Source organism: Schistocerca piceifrons, chromosome X (genome assembly GCF_021461385.2).
Source record: "Schistocerca piceifrons isolate TAMUIC-IGC-003096 chromosome X, iqSchPice1.1, whole genome shotgun sequence".
Taxonomy (NCBI): Eukaryota; Metazoa; Arthropoda; class Insecta; order Orthoptera; family Acrididae; genus Schistocerca; species Schistocerca piceifrons.
This window is the reverse complement of record NC_060149.1, coordinates 813,287,626-813,304,384: the sequence shown is the minus strand read 5'-3', so window position 1 is coordinate 813,304,384 and position 16,759 is coordinate 813,287,626. Positions and strand designations below refer to the sequence as shown.

Here is a 16,759-nt window from a genome sequence, read left to right as displayed (position 1 = left end):
ACTCTCGGGATTGGAATGACTCCTTACCCTCTCCCTTAAAACCCACATCCTTTCGTCTTTCACTCTCCTTCCCTCTTTCCTGATGAGGCAACAGTTTGTTGCGAAAGCTTGAGTTTCATGTGTATGTTTGTGTTTGTTTGTGTGTCTATCGACCTGCCAGCACTTTCGTTCGGTAAGTCACATCAATTATTTTTTTAATGTAACAAATATATAGAGACCAAAAATTGTGTGTGTACAGCAAAATAAAACCTCCAGAACACCGTTCCTAATTCCAAGAACTTTCTGGTGACATTCCCTTGAGCTCGAAGACTTCTTAAGTAATGGAAATCAGTACATTGTCTTCAATGACGAATGTCAGGAGACATGGGCACTGTCAGAAGTGCCCCAGAGAAATGTGATATGACCATTCTGATTCACTATATACATAAATGATATGACATACGGTGAGCAGCAATCTGTGACTATTCACTGATGATGCTGTAGTACGTGGGAAAGTATCATCATTGAGTGTCTGTAAATGGTTACAGGATGACTTGGACAGAATTTCTATTTGGCTTGATGAATTGCGGAAAAATGTATGCTATTGCAAATGAGTAGAAGAAACAGTGTTAGTGATGTGCTGCTTGACACAGACAGGTTAATGAAATATCTAGGTGTAACATTGGAAAGCGACAGGAAATGGAACGGCGGCTAAGGATGCTATGGGATCCCCTCCAGGTCTGACATCAAAACAATTTAGAGACGTGCCACAGGTTTTGTTACCAATAGGTTTGATCAACACATGAATGTTAGAGAGATGCTTTGTGGATTCAAATGGGAATCCCTGTTTGGTATGGTGGGTAGATGCCATTGTTTTCATGAAACACTGTTGAGAATATTTAGGAAACCCACATTTGCTGCTGACTGCAGAACAATTCTACTACTGGCGACATACATTTGGCCAAAGGGCCATGAAGATAAAAATTAGGGCTCATATGGAGGCACACAGTCATTTTTCCCTCACTCTATTTGCAAGTAGAACAGGAAAGAAAATGACAGTATATATGTAGATCTAACATGTATATTTAAAAAGCAAGCATCAGTGTCCTTGAGTACTTTATAGTATTTATATTAAGTTGAAAATTGTTCCAGTGTCCAGCCTGCCATGCTGTTTTCCATGGAGGATGCCTTAACGCATCGAAGCCTTGTCCAAAGTGCGAACGTCGTCAGAAGAGGGAAGTGCTTCCACTTCTTGAAGCTTCAGATTTATGATTGTCATGGCAATCTTATGTCAGCATTTTTCTCATTTGTTTTTCAATGATGTGCTTGAACTATATGCATGATAAGAAATGTCTGCAACTATATGCATGATAAGAAATATCTGGTACTGCTTATGTAACTCCATTGTGCCTGTGGAACATGTTAACACAACATTGTATTACAAAATTTGAAATTAAGTGTGACACCAAAAATCAATTTGCAATATGTAATAAAACAGTAATATCACAACCTTACCTGCCCTGCCCGCAGCACTAAATGTCACGGAGAGAGGGTGAAAAGTTTTTTATGCGTCTGAGTGCATCAGAGCAAAGTCAAGATACTGGGCTATTAATCTGCCCAGAAATAAAATTGGGCAAAGTAATAATAATATTGATTAAAAATCTCCAAAAGACTGTTCTGATTTAAAAATCTAAAAACTATAGATAATTTATTTTGTGGAAAGAGGGAGTAGTTTTCATGCTAATGCACAAAAGTACCTGTCTGAAAAACTGCTGGTTGTGCTTCAATAAAAATACTTGCCATAAAAGAATGTGTTTTAAAGTTTCTACGTAAATTTTCTTTTCTAGCTTTCACTGGGCATAAAATTAAGATATCTTGAGAAAGATGAAGTAGTATAATAATACGGTTTTCAGCAATAATATTTGATTTCCCCTAACTCTACTCAATATTTTTATAATACGTAAGGTATTATTTTTAAGTATGCCAAACATACAAATTATTTCGAAATTAATTCACTGACTTAAAATTCCTTGACATCAGCTGTATGAGGTATAGATCTACTACCCAATAGCAACATATGAAAATTTGTGACAGTCAGGGACTCAAAACTGGATTTCCCACTTATCACGAGTGGCTACCCATGCGCACTCCCCAGAGTGGCCAACCCAAATCTCCAGTGTCACACTGTCTAACATCCTTACATCTTAGTCCACTAAATTCATTACCTAACACTTGCAGCATTACTTGGGAGAATGAGACAACAAGGAATCAAGACCAATGTTATTTTCATCGTGTGCCCACCTAGGCTTTGAATACTTACCTACATGTCTGAAAAAATAGACAATGTTGACGATCTGCAGCTGTATGAAATATTTCTAAAATTAATTCACTGACTGCAAATTCTTTGGCATCAGCTGTATTAGGTATTCATCTGCTACCCATTTCAGCACAAATTTTCACGTCACTATTGAGTGGAAGATCTATACCCATACACTTTATGTCAAGGAATTCACAATTAGTGAATTAATTTCAAATTATTTCTTACAACTTTGAGCCATCAACAATGTTTTTTTCTTTCAGACACACATGCAAACACACACGCAAATTAATTACTCAGAATTCTTTGGAGAAAAGTTTTATGCATGTTTTCAGCTCTGAGTTGGAGCCAGCCCAGAACATATATACGAGAGGCCATCAAAAAGTAAATTACACATTATTATAGTGGGCCGTGTAACTTAAATTGAATACCACACTCCACTTAGTAGCAACACGAAACACGATACTTTTCCACATTCTTACCAAGTTTCCAAAAACCAATGGTCAAAACATTTTACCAGTCGTTTAATTCCTCAATGCCATAAATCTGCTACTTGCTTATAGACATTGTGTGAATGTCATCATTGGAAATGAAAAACATTAAGCATGTAGTGAAGCTAACACGTATCGCATTAAAGATCTCTCCATAACTGATTATTTAGTAAGAGTAGTTGTCATACAGTGTTGGCAAATGGGACAATGTCAGATAAATATGCTACCTATAGATCATATCTTGGGAGTTAGTTTTTGGTATTATTTAGTAGCTGATCATGAAATGGCCAGAAGATGCTGTATGTAAACTTTCGACTAAAATGGATTTGCGGACTGAGGACGAAGGTGGTGCAACAACAGATCCGTGTTGCAATTCCATCTGCTGTTTATACTTTCCATAAAGCAGAAGTCATCCACATCTTAAAAAATGCACTTCTCTGATTCTAGCTCTGCAAGACAGCTAATGTATTCACCAATACTAATGGGAATTTTCAGAACCTATTATTTTTTTCACATTTTCTCCTTCCTTGATTATGCCTTCACTTGACATTCAATAACACAGTTTTATTATTATTTTTTAGAAACAATTACAGAAAAAGCTACAACTGCAGTTAAAAGATGACAAATTGGTGCAAAGTAGAAAAGACGAACCAGTGGTCCTTCCGACAGGATTCATACCTGCGTCAGTGTGAAGAGCCTGAAAAATGTTTGTTATTAATGCTATGTCCCATTTCAGTTACAGTAAATTTGAGCTGTCTTGACTACATTTGTATTTATAAAAGTCTTATGAACTTAAGGCTTTCCAAGGATTGCTATTTTGGTATACCAGGGTATTCTTTTTGAGACAGATCAGAATCTGTTACACACTCTGCCTCGTAATCAAAACCCCGTTCTTGGTACTGAAAGACATACATAGTTCAGTCAAAATATTTCACTTTTATATCCTTTCATCTTCTGAAGTTTTCCAGTGAACAGTATAAATGACAGCTGTCACTTGTTAATTTTCTTTGTATTCCATCCTGTCAAAGGAGTCTCGTACTGACATCCCAGGTGCAGTCATTATAGAAAGCTGCTGTGTAACCAGCTAATAAACGACTATGTAGTAACTGAATGTACTATTTCAACCACACGGATCATTTTCATAACAACACAATCGTCTCCAAATGTGCAAGTACCCTCCAATCCATCCTACACTCAAATAACTTTTTTCTAAATTTTAATTTTTAAGCCTGTAACTTTCTAACTCTCAGTTGTTTTATTTTCCCATCTTTTCTCTGTTTCACCTGTCTCACCTCTACATTTCTATTGGTTATTCCAAATCTAGTCTCCGTGTAAGTTTTCTTATTTCAGTCCTGAAACTTATTTTCACATCTCCTGAATTCTGCCTTATTACCATGCCTGACTCTTGAATTTCAATTCTTCATAGTTCATTGGTTCATATATTAAGAGAAATCAGCATCCCTATGTTGGCTCTATTAATAGGACTGAAGTCTAAAATCTTATACTATCACCAAATATTTGCTGAACTGGCTGAATTGAGTGTACTGTGTGTTTTGTGACTGAAAGCTCCTGAAAATTATTAGTGAACAACAATACTATTGCACCTGAGAGTGAAGGTGCTTTGGTCAGCTTACCGTGAATCGCCATGTAAGGGTTGCCAAGGGAAGGAAGGACAATACAACTACAGTTATACAATGTAATCTGCACTACCCCTGGTGATTATAAAGTTATGAAGTGGGTGGTCAGTCACACAAGGGGTACATGCTAAGTTCTTCATCTGCTGCATCAGCTTTACTGGAATCTATTCCAATTTCATTTATTGTCAGTTGCCATATCACTGTCACCTTCATGTATATTCATGTTCACTCTCCAGACCAGCATTGATTATTATCCTCTCTATTGCTTCTTCCATTAACCCATCTCTGTGCCTGTATTCCGTTTCAATTCCTTTTACATGTTTGCAAGCTTTAATTCAGTCATGTTGGGTAATCTTAGATACAGACTCTCTGGTTATTTGTGTCAGCGTAATTCCATTAATTGAAGAAACATTTTTTCCTGCTATTTGTCATTTCCCTATATTTCAGACTAGCTCTGTAGTGTTCAAATCACAGTTGTAGGGTGGGAGCCGTCTGAGAACAGTATATTGCTCATGCTTTAAAACTGTATCTGCTTTGAAAACAGGCTTTGGCTTATTATAATGCACAATTTCTAAAAGCTCATTTCTTGTTAAGCTCAGTTGAAAACTAATGTTTTTTGTGAATGAGCCATTCAATCATGCGAGTTGTAGTACCGAGAGCTTTATTTGTCTGAACATATTATACAGTGTTAACAACAACAATATTACCAGGTACGATGTTAGAAATCATCAATGTCTCTTGTAACTATTTGTGATAATTATTCCATATCATTGCAATAATCTTGGGATTTAGATTTCCAATAATGAATTTACTGCTCTCTATATGAAATCCATTCCACCTCCAGTGTGGACAACAATAGCTCTTTGGGCCACACTACTTTTAGCCATTGCACTCAGAACTACTTCACACTGCCAGCACTTTTTCATGGAATAATGCGTATACACCCACATTTCGTTTGTGAATACCATTCGTTTATTTGTCCCCTTTTCATCATTTCTAATTGCCCTCAAGTATTCCACACTCTTTGCAATAATGTCACAATATTCTATCAGGAGGGTTCTGTTATTTTTATATTTTTGAAGATATATCCCATCTCTCAAAATTTCCGGAAATGTTTCCCTCCTCCCCAGAAAATTTATCTCAGTTTTTCAAAATATAAGCAGCTTTCTTAACATTACAATTTTCGTCTTCTGCTCATAATGCTCCAAAAATTGCGTTCTAATTCGTGTTTTATCAAAGTCATCTTGAGAAACTACTTCCTAGAACACCTTTGTTTTGTAGAAGTTTTGACTTTTTCTTCAGTTTCTTCCATTTGTTAAATCTTCACAACCCAATTCTGCTTTTTTTCTTCCAGGCGAAATTGCACAACTTTTAATATAAGCTCTTTTTCACCTGAATGTGTCGACATTTACGGCAACATCCTGTTTTCCACTCCCATGATTATGGACAACACCTCATTGCACTAGTTACAATATTTCATGACTAGACGCTAAACCATTTCATAGTATATGCACAACTGACCTGAAAGCATTGCTAGTGTGATGTGTTTTCCTTAGTCACCTCCGTATTTGTTTACTATAATATTACCGCGTTTCCAATAACAGCCACTGGAGGGCATATGCAATAATATCGTGGTTGGGTAATACACCACATTAAACTCTTTCCAGTGTCGAGTGTGTGTGTGTGTGTGTGTGTGTGTGTGTGTGTGTGTGTGTGTGTGTGTGTGTGTGTTGGGGAGGGGGGGGAGTAGGGATTGGGAGGAGAAAGATATTTTAAGCCTTATTCTCTAGATTTCTCTGCAAACTTAATAAAATATGGGCTAAAATTACCAAACATAATTCATAACAACAACTTTTAAAAGTAATACTGAAGATACTAAAAACATTTAAATGTATTAAAAAATGGTCACAGAGACTTCAACAATCAACTTGCTTGTTTGTATTGACAAATATTACACAGCATCTTATACATGATACATTTATTAAATGTGAGCCAAATTTTTGCACATGGCTTCTGCAGTCAAATATTTTCTATTCTGGATTGCTTATAATATGATCACTTTTCAGATTTAGTAATGTGTGTCATTTCAAAATAATACAAATACTTCATAATACTAATTTCCGACAAAAATACAAAAACAGCATTTATCATACACAAATGGTGCATACAGGTTTTATTCATCTACAAATTTTTGTCAACACAATGCAGCAGTAATATGTTGTCAGTTAACCGGTTGATGTCTTGTCTGCAATCTACTGAAAATTGTTTTTAACAACACAATCAACTCTCCCGTATCAATGGGAGAGAACCATGCTCTAAAGCAATTACAAATGAAAATAAACAACTGAAATATTACTTTGAGCAGGACAAAATGCACTTTTAATTGTTTCTTCTATTTTCTGATACTACCTGTTTCATTTACAAATCTTCTGCACATATTTTTCCTAAGAACTATCTGAACAAAGCCATAGGTACACAACTCCAAGGCATGAGCCTAAATCTTCTTTTAACTGGCTTTTTTTAAGGCACGAAAGTGTAACAAAACACAAACAGATTACACATCAAAATGCACAGCACTCAGTTTCCTAAGAATGATATCACTACCACCCAAATGCGAACCTCATCACTTCATATTGCTTAGGTTATCTCCAATTCTGGTACAACAAATACTGATGATCAAGAACTCAAGTCAGTGTGTATTCATTTATGGGGTCATATTTACATAGCTAAGAATCTAAACATGTCAATCCAACCATAGAAATATTTGTTGATACAGGCAAACTCTTCCTTTGGCTGATGTGGTGATCTTAAGATCTGCATGGAAGTATACTGAGATTTTCTTACAAAACTAAAGTAAATGAAATTCACAGCTGAACGTAAGTGCATAAATACTGTTTTGAAAAATTAAGTAGCTAAAATATACCAACAGTTCAAAGAGGAGATTAAGCACACTGTCAAAAAATTATCAATGATTTACTGTATAGAAACAGTATCATACAACCCATACAAAACTCTCGTTTTCACTGTATTTTTAGCTCAGATGTAAGAATTTGTACTAACAAACTCTGCACTTTCTGTTACTCAAAGTTAATACTCCCCTATGAAATGCCAAAAAAATTAACACACACAGACACACATACAGTTTCACAAATCACTTTACCACAAAACTAAGCCCAGTACAGAGTCTTATATAACCCCCCATCAATGTTCTATTGTGGCACACTTCACTTTGTTAACAGCACCATTCAATATAGCAAATATTTCAGACACTGTTCAAAACTATTGCTGGTGAATACCACCAGCATCTCCTGTAACACGTTTACGACGTTTATTGAGAAGAGGGTTGTTCGAATTATCTAAATTTTTTATGTGAACCTGGTCATAGTCAACTCTCATAGTTGCTAATGAGCGTGTCATTTCTTCTTGAACTTCTGGCCAGATATCTTCCCCTTCTCGCAGCATTCTACCAGTATGTAAAGGAGTCTGTGGTACTTCTGTATATTGCTGGAAATTAAAAAAAGTATCACTGGAACAAACTGCGTTAAAACATTTTCCCATAATGGTCACCCTAGATACCCTCTCATCGGAAAGACAAAATGTAATAAATTAGCATTAATAAAAATTAGCATCTTATTATTTGCACAGTATGAACCATTCTTTTTAGATGTAAAGGGAGTCTGTGTGTAAAACCAACATTTTTTAACACATCAATTACAATAAATTCAAACGACAATAGACAATTTACAGGTCATGACAGGATGACAGATTTCACACAAAATTCACAGCAGTAAATCAAAATAACAAGCATGTGATATTTTGGAAACAGTTATATACACTGATGGAAAAAAGAATTACAACACCACAGACGAGTTGAGCAAAAGTCGATAGATATGTTTCATCTGAATGATGATGTCTATTCAAATTTCACAACAGTTACATAAAGAGTGTCGCTAGTAGTGTCATAATGAGGACAAAAATCAAATTTGCTTTAAATACACACTGTAATGATTGTGAGTGTTAGTTACCTTTGAGATTGGCTGCATTGAGTTGATGTCACTCAAGAATGACTTTTACGGCAACAAAGGCACCATTACTAACATCTCACTGAGTTTGAATGAAGTCTTGTAATAGGGTTATGAGAAGCTGGATGTTCCTTCCGTGATACTGCAGAAAGACATGGCAGGAATGTAACCACTGCACGTGATTGCTGGCAGTGGTGGCCACAAGACTGTATGGTCACTAGAAGACCAGGCACAAGACAGTCACGTACTACCAAGAGTGAACACCGTCATGTTCAGTGTATGGCTCTGACGCATCATACTGCATCTGCAGCAGCAATCTGAGCAGTAGTTGAAACCACAGTGACACAACAAACTGTTATAAATTGCTTACTTCAAGGATAGCTCCGAGTCAGATGTTCTACAGCATGCATTCCGCTGATCCCAAGCCACTACCATCTGCAACTCTAGTGGTGTCAAGCGAGGGCTCATTGGCAGGCAGGGTAAAGGTCTGTTGTGTTTTCTGATAAATGCTGGCCTGTCTCAGTGCTAGTGATGGCACTGTGTTGGTTGGGAGAAGGCCAACTGAGGGCTTGCAACCATCTCGTCTGTGTGCTAGACACACTCAACTTATACCTGGAGTTATGGTCCGAAGTGCAATTTCATGTGACAACAGGAGCACTCTCGTGGCTATCTCACGCACCCTATCTGCAAATCTGTAAGTAAATCTAACGATTTGCCTGTTGAGCTGCTATTCATGAACAGCATACATGTTCTACAGAAAGAACATGTTGCCTTGTCCTGCTTGACCACCAGATCAGTCTCCAATCGAGCACATATGGGACATTGGACAACAGCTCCAGTGTCATCCACAAATGGCATTAATCGTCCCTGTATTAACTGACCAAGTGCAACAGGCATGGAACTTCAGCTCACAAACTGACATCCAGCATCTGTACAAAACAATGTGTGCATGTTTGCATGCTTGCATTCAACATTCTGGTAGTTCCGCCAGTTATTAATGTACCAGCATTTCACATTTGCAATGGCTTATCTCGCACTTACATTAATCTGGGATCTTGCAATGTTACCCACACAAATGTATTCCCTAAATTTCATTACTCTACATTAATTACTTTATGGTGCTCCATTTTTTTCCTGTCAGTGTTCTTGTTGTCATTAAAAAAAAAAAAAAAAGACAGCTCAACATGTTTTGTTCACAATGCAAAGTGGCAAAACAACCACTAACTTTGACATAATACATTTTATGATGACAGTGAAGACCATTAAAAAAGCTACTAAAGACTCAAATAATAGAAGAAATTTCATCAAAATGCAGTACAATTAATTACTCAACGGTTAAGTCAATTGTGATAGATCAGCGTAATGTGCAACCAGTGGACCGGATAGATGATCCATTAGAGCACCAAAATATCAAACATGCCACACTATCATGAAACACATATGGGAATGGGAAATTCTGCATAGAGAGCATTGATAATTGATTATTCAACACAAAACTCAGTAAAAAAGGTGACAATGTTATAAATGTATCTAGCAATCAAATAAGATCTGTGAACATGGCACAAATTATCCCAGGATGATGGAACACAAACCACCAAAATTTGTCCAGAGAAACACTAATCACATTATAAGCCCAAATAACTGTTAACAACCAGTGGGAGATATATCAACGCCACACATTTTCACTGTGGTTTCCATCCAATGTCAGCATGAAAAAATTCAAGCAAGGGCAACTAAATGGCAAAACCCTAAGCTTGGTCAAGACAAACGTTGGACGGTATTAACTCATAAATCACTCCCATCCAGAAACAGAAGATGCAGAATTTTACCATGCACACAGGCATACAAGTCTGGATGTAAATCTTGAGGCAATATTTTGTTTGGAACTGAAAAATCACTATCAATCAAAAAGACAAGAAATAATGACTTTAAAATCACTCTTGCCTAAGACAAGCTAACTGAAGTAAATGATCAAAAATGCTAACACTGTCCAGAACAAAGTGTGCACTGAAATGATAATGAAACACAAAGCTGGGGTAAAAAATGGGAAAGAAGCAAATTACAAATATCTACATACTGAAACAGAAAGCAGGATTAGAAAACACACAGAAAAATGGTGGGATAATCAAAATTTTCCTTCCATTTTTCAATATCTCCATCCTGAACACTTCCATAAATAGATTCTGTAAAAGTGGATGCAGTGTGAAAACATCCAGGCAAGGTACTGTTTTTGGTCTTATGTGAAGGATTTTGTTGCTTGATCAAAATTTTTTATCTCCAGCTGAAGTTATGCATGAAAAACAAAATCTTATTAAAGAAACCCATATATCTGTTGTTGCTGTCTTTATTTATATGTATTGTATTACCCCTTCAATTTTATTAAGTTTACTTTTTTGAGCAGCTTTATAAATACAACAACAGCAGATAATACTGCCTTACGCACACACTGACAAACATCAATCATTACGCAATGAAAGCATCATATTAATTCCCAGAGGGCAATATATGTATCCTATTACTAAGTCATCTGTTTTACCTCAGGGCAGAATGTAACTGATTGAACTCAATGACACAAAAAAACCTAAGTGGAGAGGTGGGGGGGAGGGAGGGATTTTGTTAATTCATGCTGGAGAAGAGAGATTTACTTTATGAAAGGTGTACTAAAAATGTCTTCTATTGCTAAATGTAAGAGGAAAGAAAAATTTATTGCCAAACATTTGCACTCATCACCATTTGCTGCTGTTGATAGCATTCTCATAATTAATTCTTCAATTAAATGCACAGTACTGCTTTATCTGATACGTCAACTATTTCAGCTATTTCATACGATTTTAACTACTGATCATCAAATACTTTATTGCACCTTTCCTCAACTTTTCATCTGTGCTTGCATTTTTGGGAATCCTTCAGACGGTCAAGAGAAGTACAGCTATATCTGAATTCTGTCACTCATCTATTCTTTTCTGAAATTCATCCCACATCTTCATAGGGTTGGGATGCTAATTTTTGGATCTGGCAATGTTGGTGGTAAAGAATGATTAGATGCCCTTCCTGTCATAACACCTCCCCCCCCCCCCTCCAACAACTCCTAGAACAGCATTTGTTTGCATCTAGAGTGGAAGTTTGCAAGCATTTTTCAAATGTTTGTGAATCATATAACTGAGGCAGGGCATGGGACAAGCCCAGTATTCACCTGGGCAGATGTGGGGAAACTACCTAAAAACCACATTCAGTATAGCACACACATCAGTTCTCATCGTTAATCTGCCATGTCGATTCCATCTGGGGCCAGAGCACCTCCTGGAAGCGTATGCTAATTTGTGCAGCCATCCGATTGGGTCTCATCATTCATCTGTTAACTGTTTAAATTGGAGCAGCCAATACCTTACAAACCTTCACCGACTTTTGATCTCTTCCCCCCCCCCCCCCCCCCTTTTCCCATTTGCTATAAACCATCCGAAACAAAGAATTTCACAGCGACATGGTATTAATGTCTATCCACTCAAACAAAACAGAGCCACAGAAATACTTTCAGCTGCTTTGCTGTAAAAGCAAAACTATTTCACAGATAAAATTGAGACTTCACCAACGATACTGTGCAGCCTATACTAGCAAAATAAAAACAAAATTTAATCATTATCAATGCCGTTATTTTTCTGGGCCAAGAACTTCTCATCTTTCCAGCATACTGAAACATACAGACTTTTTGTACTTCAAATTTATACTGTTTATCAGCAAAATGGATTATAAAGCAGGGTAGTTATCACATAGGTCAGTGAAGTAACAGTTTTCTTTGTCTTCAGAACCTGCCTCTCCCACGAAAATTACACCACTGATCACAAAATTCGTTTCATCCACCTGCTCCAAAATGTACTAATGCAAAACGTACATTAACTTTTTTAAATGTAGCTCAGAATAGTCTTCACCTATTAGTCTTAAATGAGTAACTGGAGGTGAAAGTTATAGAATTTTGATCACTTGACATAACAATCTTTAGGGCTCATACTAAAAATATAGAAATAAAAGTGCTCTGAGAGGCAAATATAAGGTTAAAAATGTTATACATAGTAAACCATAAACCTAAAAAAAGCCATACAATTAAAGAGTATTTGGTCAGTTCTTAAACTAACAATAAAATAAGGAAAAAGGAGCGTGTACTGAGACATCAAGTGTAACATCTTAACACCACATTAAATATAAAAATTTTGTGGAAAGTACAAACAAATCTTCAGAAAGCTACTGCAATAATATCAATACGCATTTAGACCAGGCCTGGCTTGCAAGCACTTCCCCATCCAACTCTATTCACACAACCTAGTCACAGCCTCACTCCAGCCTATGGTTTGATTGTTTATCAGAAATCATTGTACAATAGTTTCTTGAAAACATAGGGTCTCTTAACATTTAGTCACAGTCAGACTTCACAGAGGCATCGCTGTTTTGTTGGTCTGCTTCTCAGTGATTTATTCAGATTTGCTCCCCTTAATATTGGGCTATCAGTTAGGTTATCAGGTCATTATTGTGGCTATTTTTCTATTGAGGTTCTTGAGAATGTCAAGAAGGAAGAATACTGAAAACCGTGTTTTCTATGAGGAGTGGGAGATTATGTACTTTTTGTACATAATTCCTATGAAAAATCCCGATGTTTAATACATAAAAAATGCTTGCGTAAAACCAAAGGCAGTAACTGTGCTTATTTCTCTTCATTCCATGAGGCGACTTACAAGTATCAATCTCATTACGAACAGTGCGCTTTGTAGACAAGTTAAAAAAGAAATCCAATAGTTGCTTGAACAATTGAGTCTTAAAGAAAAAGGCTTTCACTGAGCTGCATGAAGCATGCTTAAAACTTGCAAAATATCGAAAATGCTTCACTAATGGCATACTTGTGAAAGAATGTGCAACAGAAATGGCAAAATCATTTGCTTACAAAGATGCTCTCTAACAACAGCTTTGTCATATAACACTATAAAAAGCAGAATTCTTGATGTGAGCTAGAGCATATAAAATTAAGCTTATCAATTTAATTGGAAACTCAATTATTCTTTGTGTCTGTGCACAAGAGAACTTATCAAAAAGATCTCAGTCAACTACTAATTTTTATTCACATAGTAATGGATAACTTTTCTGTAAATGAGGAGTTACTTGCCTAAGTTCAACTGTTTAGAACAACAGGTTTGGATATTTTTAATGAAATTAAAAGAGTGTTGACAAAATTGGTGGTTTAATTGATTGGTAGTGAAAATGGCTTCACTGACAAATTAAGAAAAATGTTTAAAAAAATTACTTTTTACTGCATTATTTTTTTTATGAAAACTGTCAAATGATCTCCACAATAAAAGATGTAAATGAAATGAAATTATGAATATAACACATGGATGAAAGTGATCACCACATCACTGAAAACTTAATTTTTGGAACAAGCTGACTTGAAATACAAAAACCCACTTCTTCATTCCAAAATTCGTTTGTTGTGTGTAGAAAACTGTTAAACTTGTTCTTTTTTTTCGCAAAAGAACTTTTCTTTTGAATAAAGAAGGAAAAAATTGGATTCCATGGAATTTTAAAACAAACTGAAAGATTAACTTTATTATGATTTGAATTGACTTTTGCATGGAAAGGATGCACTGTGATATTTTGTAGCTGTTAATGGATTACGTTATAAACTTAAGCTGTTTAAACTGCAACCAAACAAGGAAAATTTTTATGTCCCATGTTGCTATGAATTGAACAAGAACACACAGAAGCAAAATTTTCAAGATCAACTTCCATTATTGATGAAGCCTCCAATGAGTTTCATACTTGTTTTTAATATATTAAATCTTTGGAACTAGATATCACTTTCTTTAATAATCTAATGAAAACTAACAACTTACTGAAGTGTTACAAGTAATCTTCATGAACAACGCTGCAGTTTACAAAAGACCTGTTCATGCTATACAAAACAGATGGCAATGCTTCAATTTTTGAAGTCATGCCATAACATCGGTATCCAAAACTCGCAGAATTTGCACTTAAAATCCTTTTTCAGGTCATCATATCTGGGAAAGTACATTTTCTTCAATGAAGTACTCAGCATAATGCAGTGGCCCATGAGTTGTTTGTACATCAACTTCGTTTTGCTTCAATGCAAATTGAAATCGATATTGCAGAACTTGTACCAGAACCATGTTATGTAAATATTTGAATATCTCATTTATGTGCATACAGAAGTTTGAGACAAATAATGAAATAAAAATAGAAGTTTATGTCTTACAACATTTATCACAGGAATGAAATTTTAACAACAAAATGTTTGAAATAAAATAGTATTACACAAAATATTTTGAGGGTTTCAGCCTTTTAGTATTACTAAAATGTGGGTGCCACTGATTTTAAAAAGTTTCTGGAAGGTGATTCACATTTGTTACATATGTCACTTCATGTATTACAACAAATCACTAAATACTATAAATTTATGTCCACCACAGCTTTTTTTCCTGTCTGTACATGAAGGCTAATCTCAGGAAGCACTACATGTACTTTATATAGTTTTCACTAATAGGCTGACTGATTCATGAGGAAGGTTTGTGTATATACAGTAAAAACCTGAATTAACAAATCCACTTTTACGGAAATTCTGTGTGTTTTGGCACGCAAATACAAACAGCTAAAAGTTCAGCAAAACCTGATGATCATATTCAAAAACAAGAAGGTGTTCTTAAAAGCCAAAGCTGGACCCATAAGGAAAATATTCTTTTAAAATGGTGGCAGCATTCCTATAAGTAGAAATATACTGCAAGAGGAGGCTCGTGAAATAACTTTGAAGATCAGTGTTGAAAATTTCAGTACAGTTGATTGCACCATTTTTTTTAAAAATGTCAATCTGTGTGTAGAAAGTGTGAACTACTGGAAAAACATTACATTGCCATAATTGATACAGGGTACTGAGTCCAAAGATATTTTGAAATCAGATGAAACTAGCATCTTTCGTAATTTACTTCCTCTAAAAATGTATTCCATTAAGGGACATAAATGCCATGGAGGTGAAAGCAGTCAATAAAGAATGACTGCACTGTTGTGTGTAAATAGTGATGGAAAACAAAAGCAATGCGCAGATGATGTCAGATTTCTCAAGCGTTAGGTGACAAGGTGGCTGCAGTGGTGACGAATACAGTATTTATCATTGACCAATGTTCTGTCTTCCTAAGGAAACATCATTACTGAGAAATTTAAATGTTGTGTTCCTTCCTACAAACTGCAACATCTGGACATAGACATAACACATTCTGTTAAACTCAAATATGGGATTGCAGTTATGCAGAAGTCAATTCCAACCCTTGAGAGGCAAGAAGTGATGTGACTCGAGATTCTACAGGCTATGCTCATGCTTGTTGCTGCCTGAAACTGTGTATACAAGAGACTGTTTTAAACTGTTTCACAGAGGTTGTTGGGGTACATCAGTTGCTGCTGAAGACAACACTGTTTCAGAAGAAGGAAGGAGTAGACATTCCTGAAAATGTGACATTCCAGGACAGCATCTTGTGGTGGTGGTGATGATGATGATGATGATGATGATGATGATGATGCACTGGGTCTGGAGATATGCAGACACACAGACTAACAGACACTGGACATTTGCAGGGAACAACCAGTTCAAAGGAGGATTTACCTGCTCCAGAGTTATGGGTACTCTGACCCTCTCCCACCTTTCGGGCCCCAGACAACAACACTTCTCAACCAGACACTGTTCTAAAACTGCTACAAAAAATTACACGATGTTGTTTAATGTGAAAAGGGCGAATTGTTCAAATAACAGTCCACAAACAAGAGGAAAGCATTGTTTGGCTCCAGAATATGCTTGAAATAGCAATATATGGATGCATGAAAGTATTGGTACTACAAATTTTAAAAAAAACTAACTCCTAGCTCTTCAGATTTAATTTTTTTTTAATATTGTTTAAACACAAAATTCTTAGGTAGTATAAGTGTAGGCAATAATGGTTACATTTAACACTTCGGAATGTGTTTAATAAATGATACTCTGGGACACTGATTTCACATTAAAAATTAAAACTGTTTTAGCTTCTCAAATTAAATCATAACAGTATTCCACAACGCAGCTACAGAAAACTGCATCCACTTCGAACAGTATATCGTATTTATACAAGAACTGTACATCATTCTCACGATATTAGAAAAAATGATTAAGGAATCTGGCCATTTAGCTGTAGCAATATTTAGTTACCTGCTGATCAAAATCTGAATCTGTATATATTTCAAAAATTTTATTCCAATTTTTTTTTATATCTGCAACTTATTCTACATCGGCAC

The 16,759-nt window shown here is 35.8% G+C and overlaps 2 protein-coding genes across 4 annotated transcripts in view; one reads left to right on the top strand and one right to left on the bottom strand.

Moving 5' to 3' along the window:
• Positions 1–1,432, top strand: part of LOC124721537 (run domain Beclin-1-interacting and cysteine-rich domain-containing protein) — a 161,434-nt gene extending 160,002 nt beyond the window's left edge. For all 3 annotated transcript variants that reach the window (XM_047246564.1, XM_047246565.1, XM_047246566.1), the window contains exon 8: positions 1,132–1,432. In XM_047246564.1, coding sequence (XP_047102520.1) covers positions 1,132–1,251 — 120 coding nt within the window. In that variant the 3' untranslated portion in view covers positions 1,252–1,432. The remainder of the gene's footprint in view (positions 1–1,131) is intronic.
• A 4,907-nt stretch (positions 1,433–6,339) lies between these two features.
• Positions 6,340–16,759, bottom strand: part of LOC124722136 (MAP kinase-activated protein kinase 2) — a 98,130-nt gene continuing 87,710 nt past the window's right edge. The window contains exon 8 of the mRNA XM_047247343.1: positions 6,340–7,928. Coding sequence (XP_047103299.1) covers positions 7,704–7,928 — 225 coding nt within the window. The 3' untranslated portion in view covers positions 6,340–7,703. The remainder of the gene's footprint in view (positions 7,929–16,759) is intronic.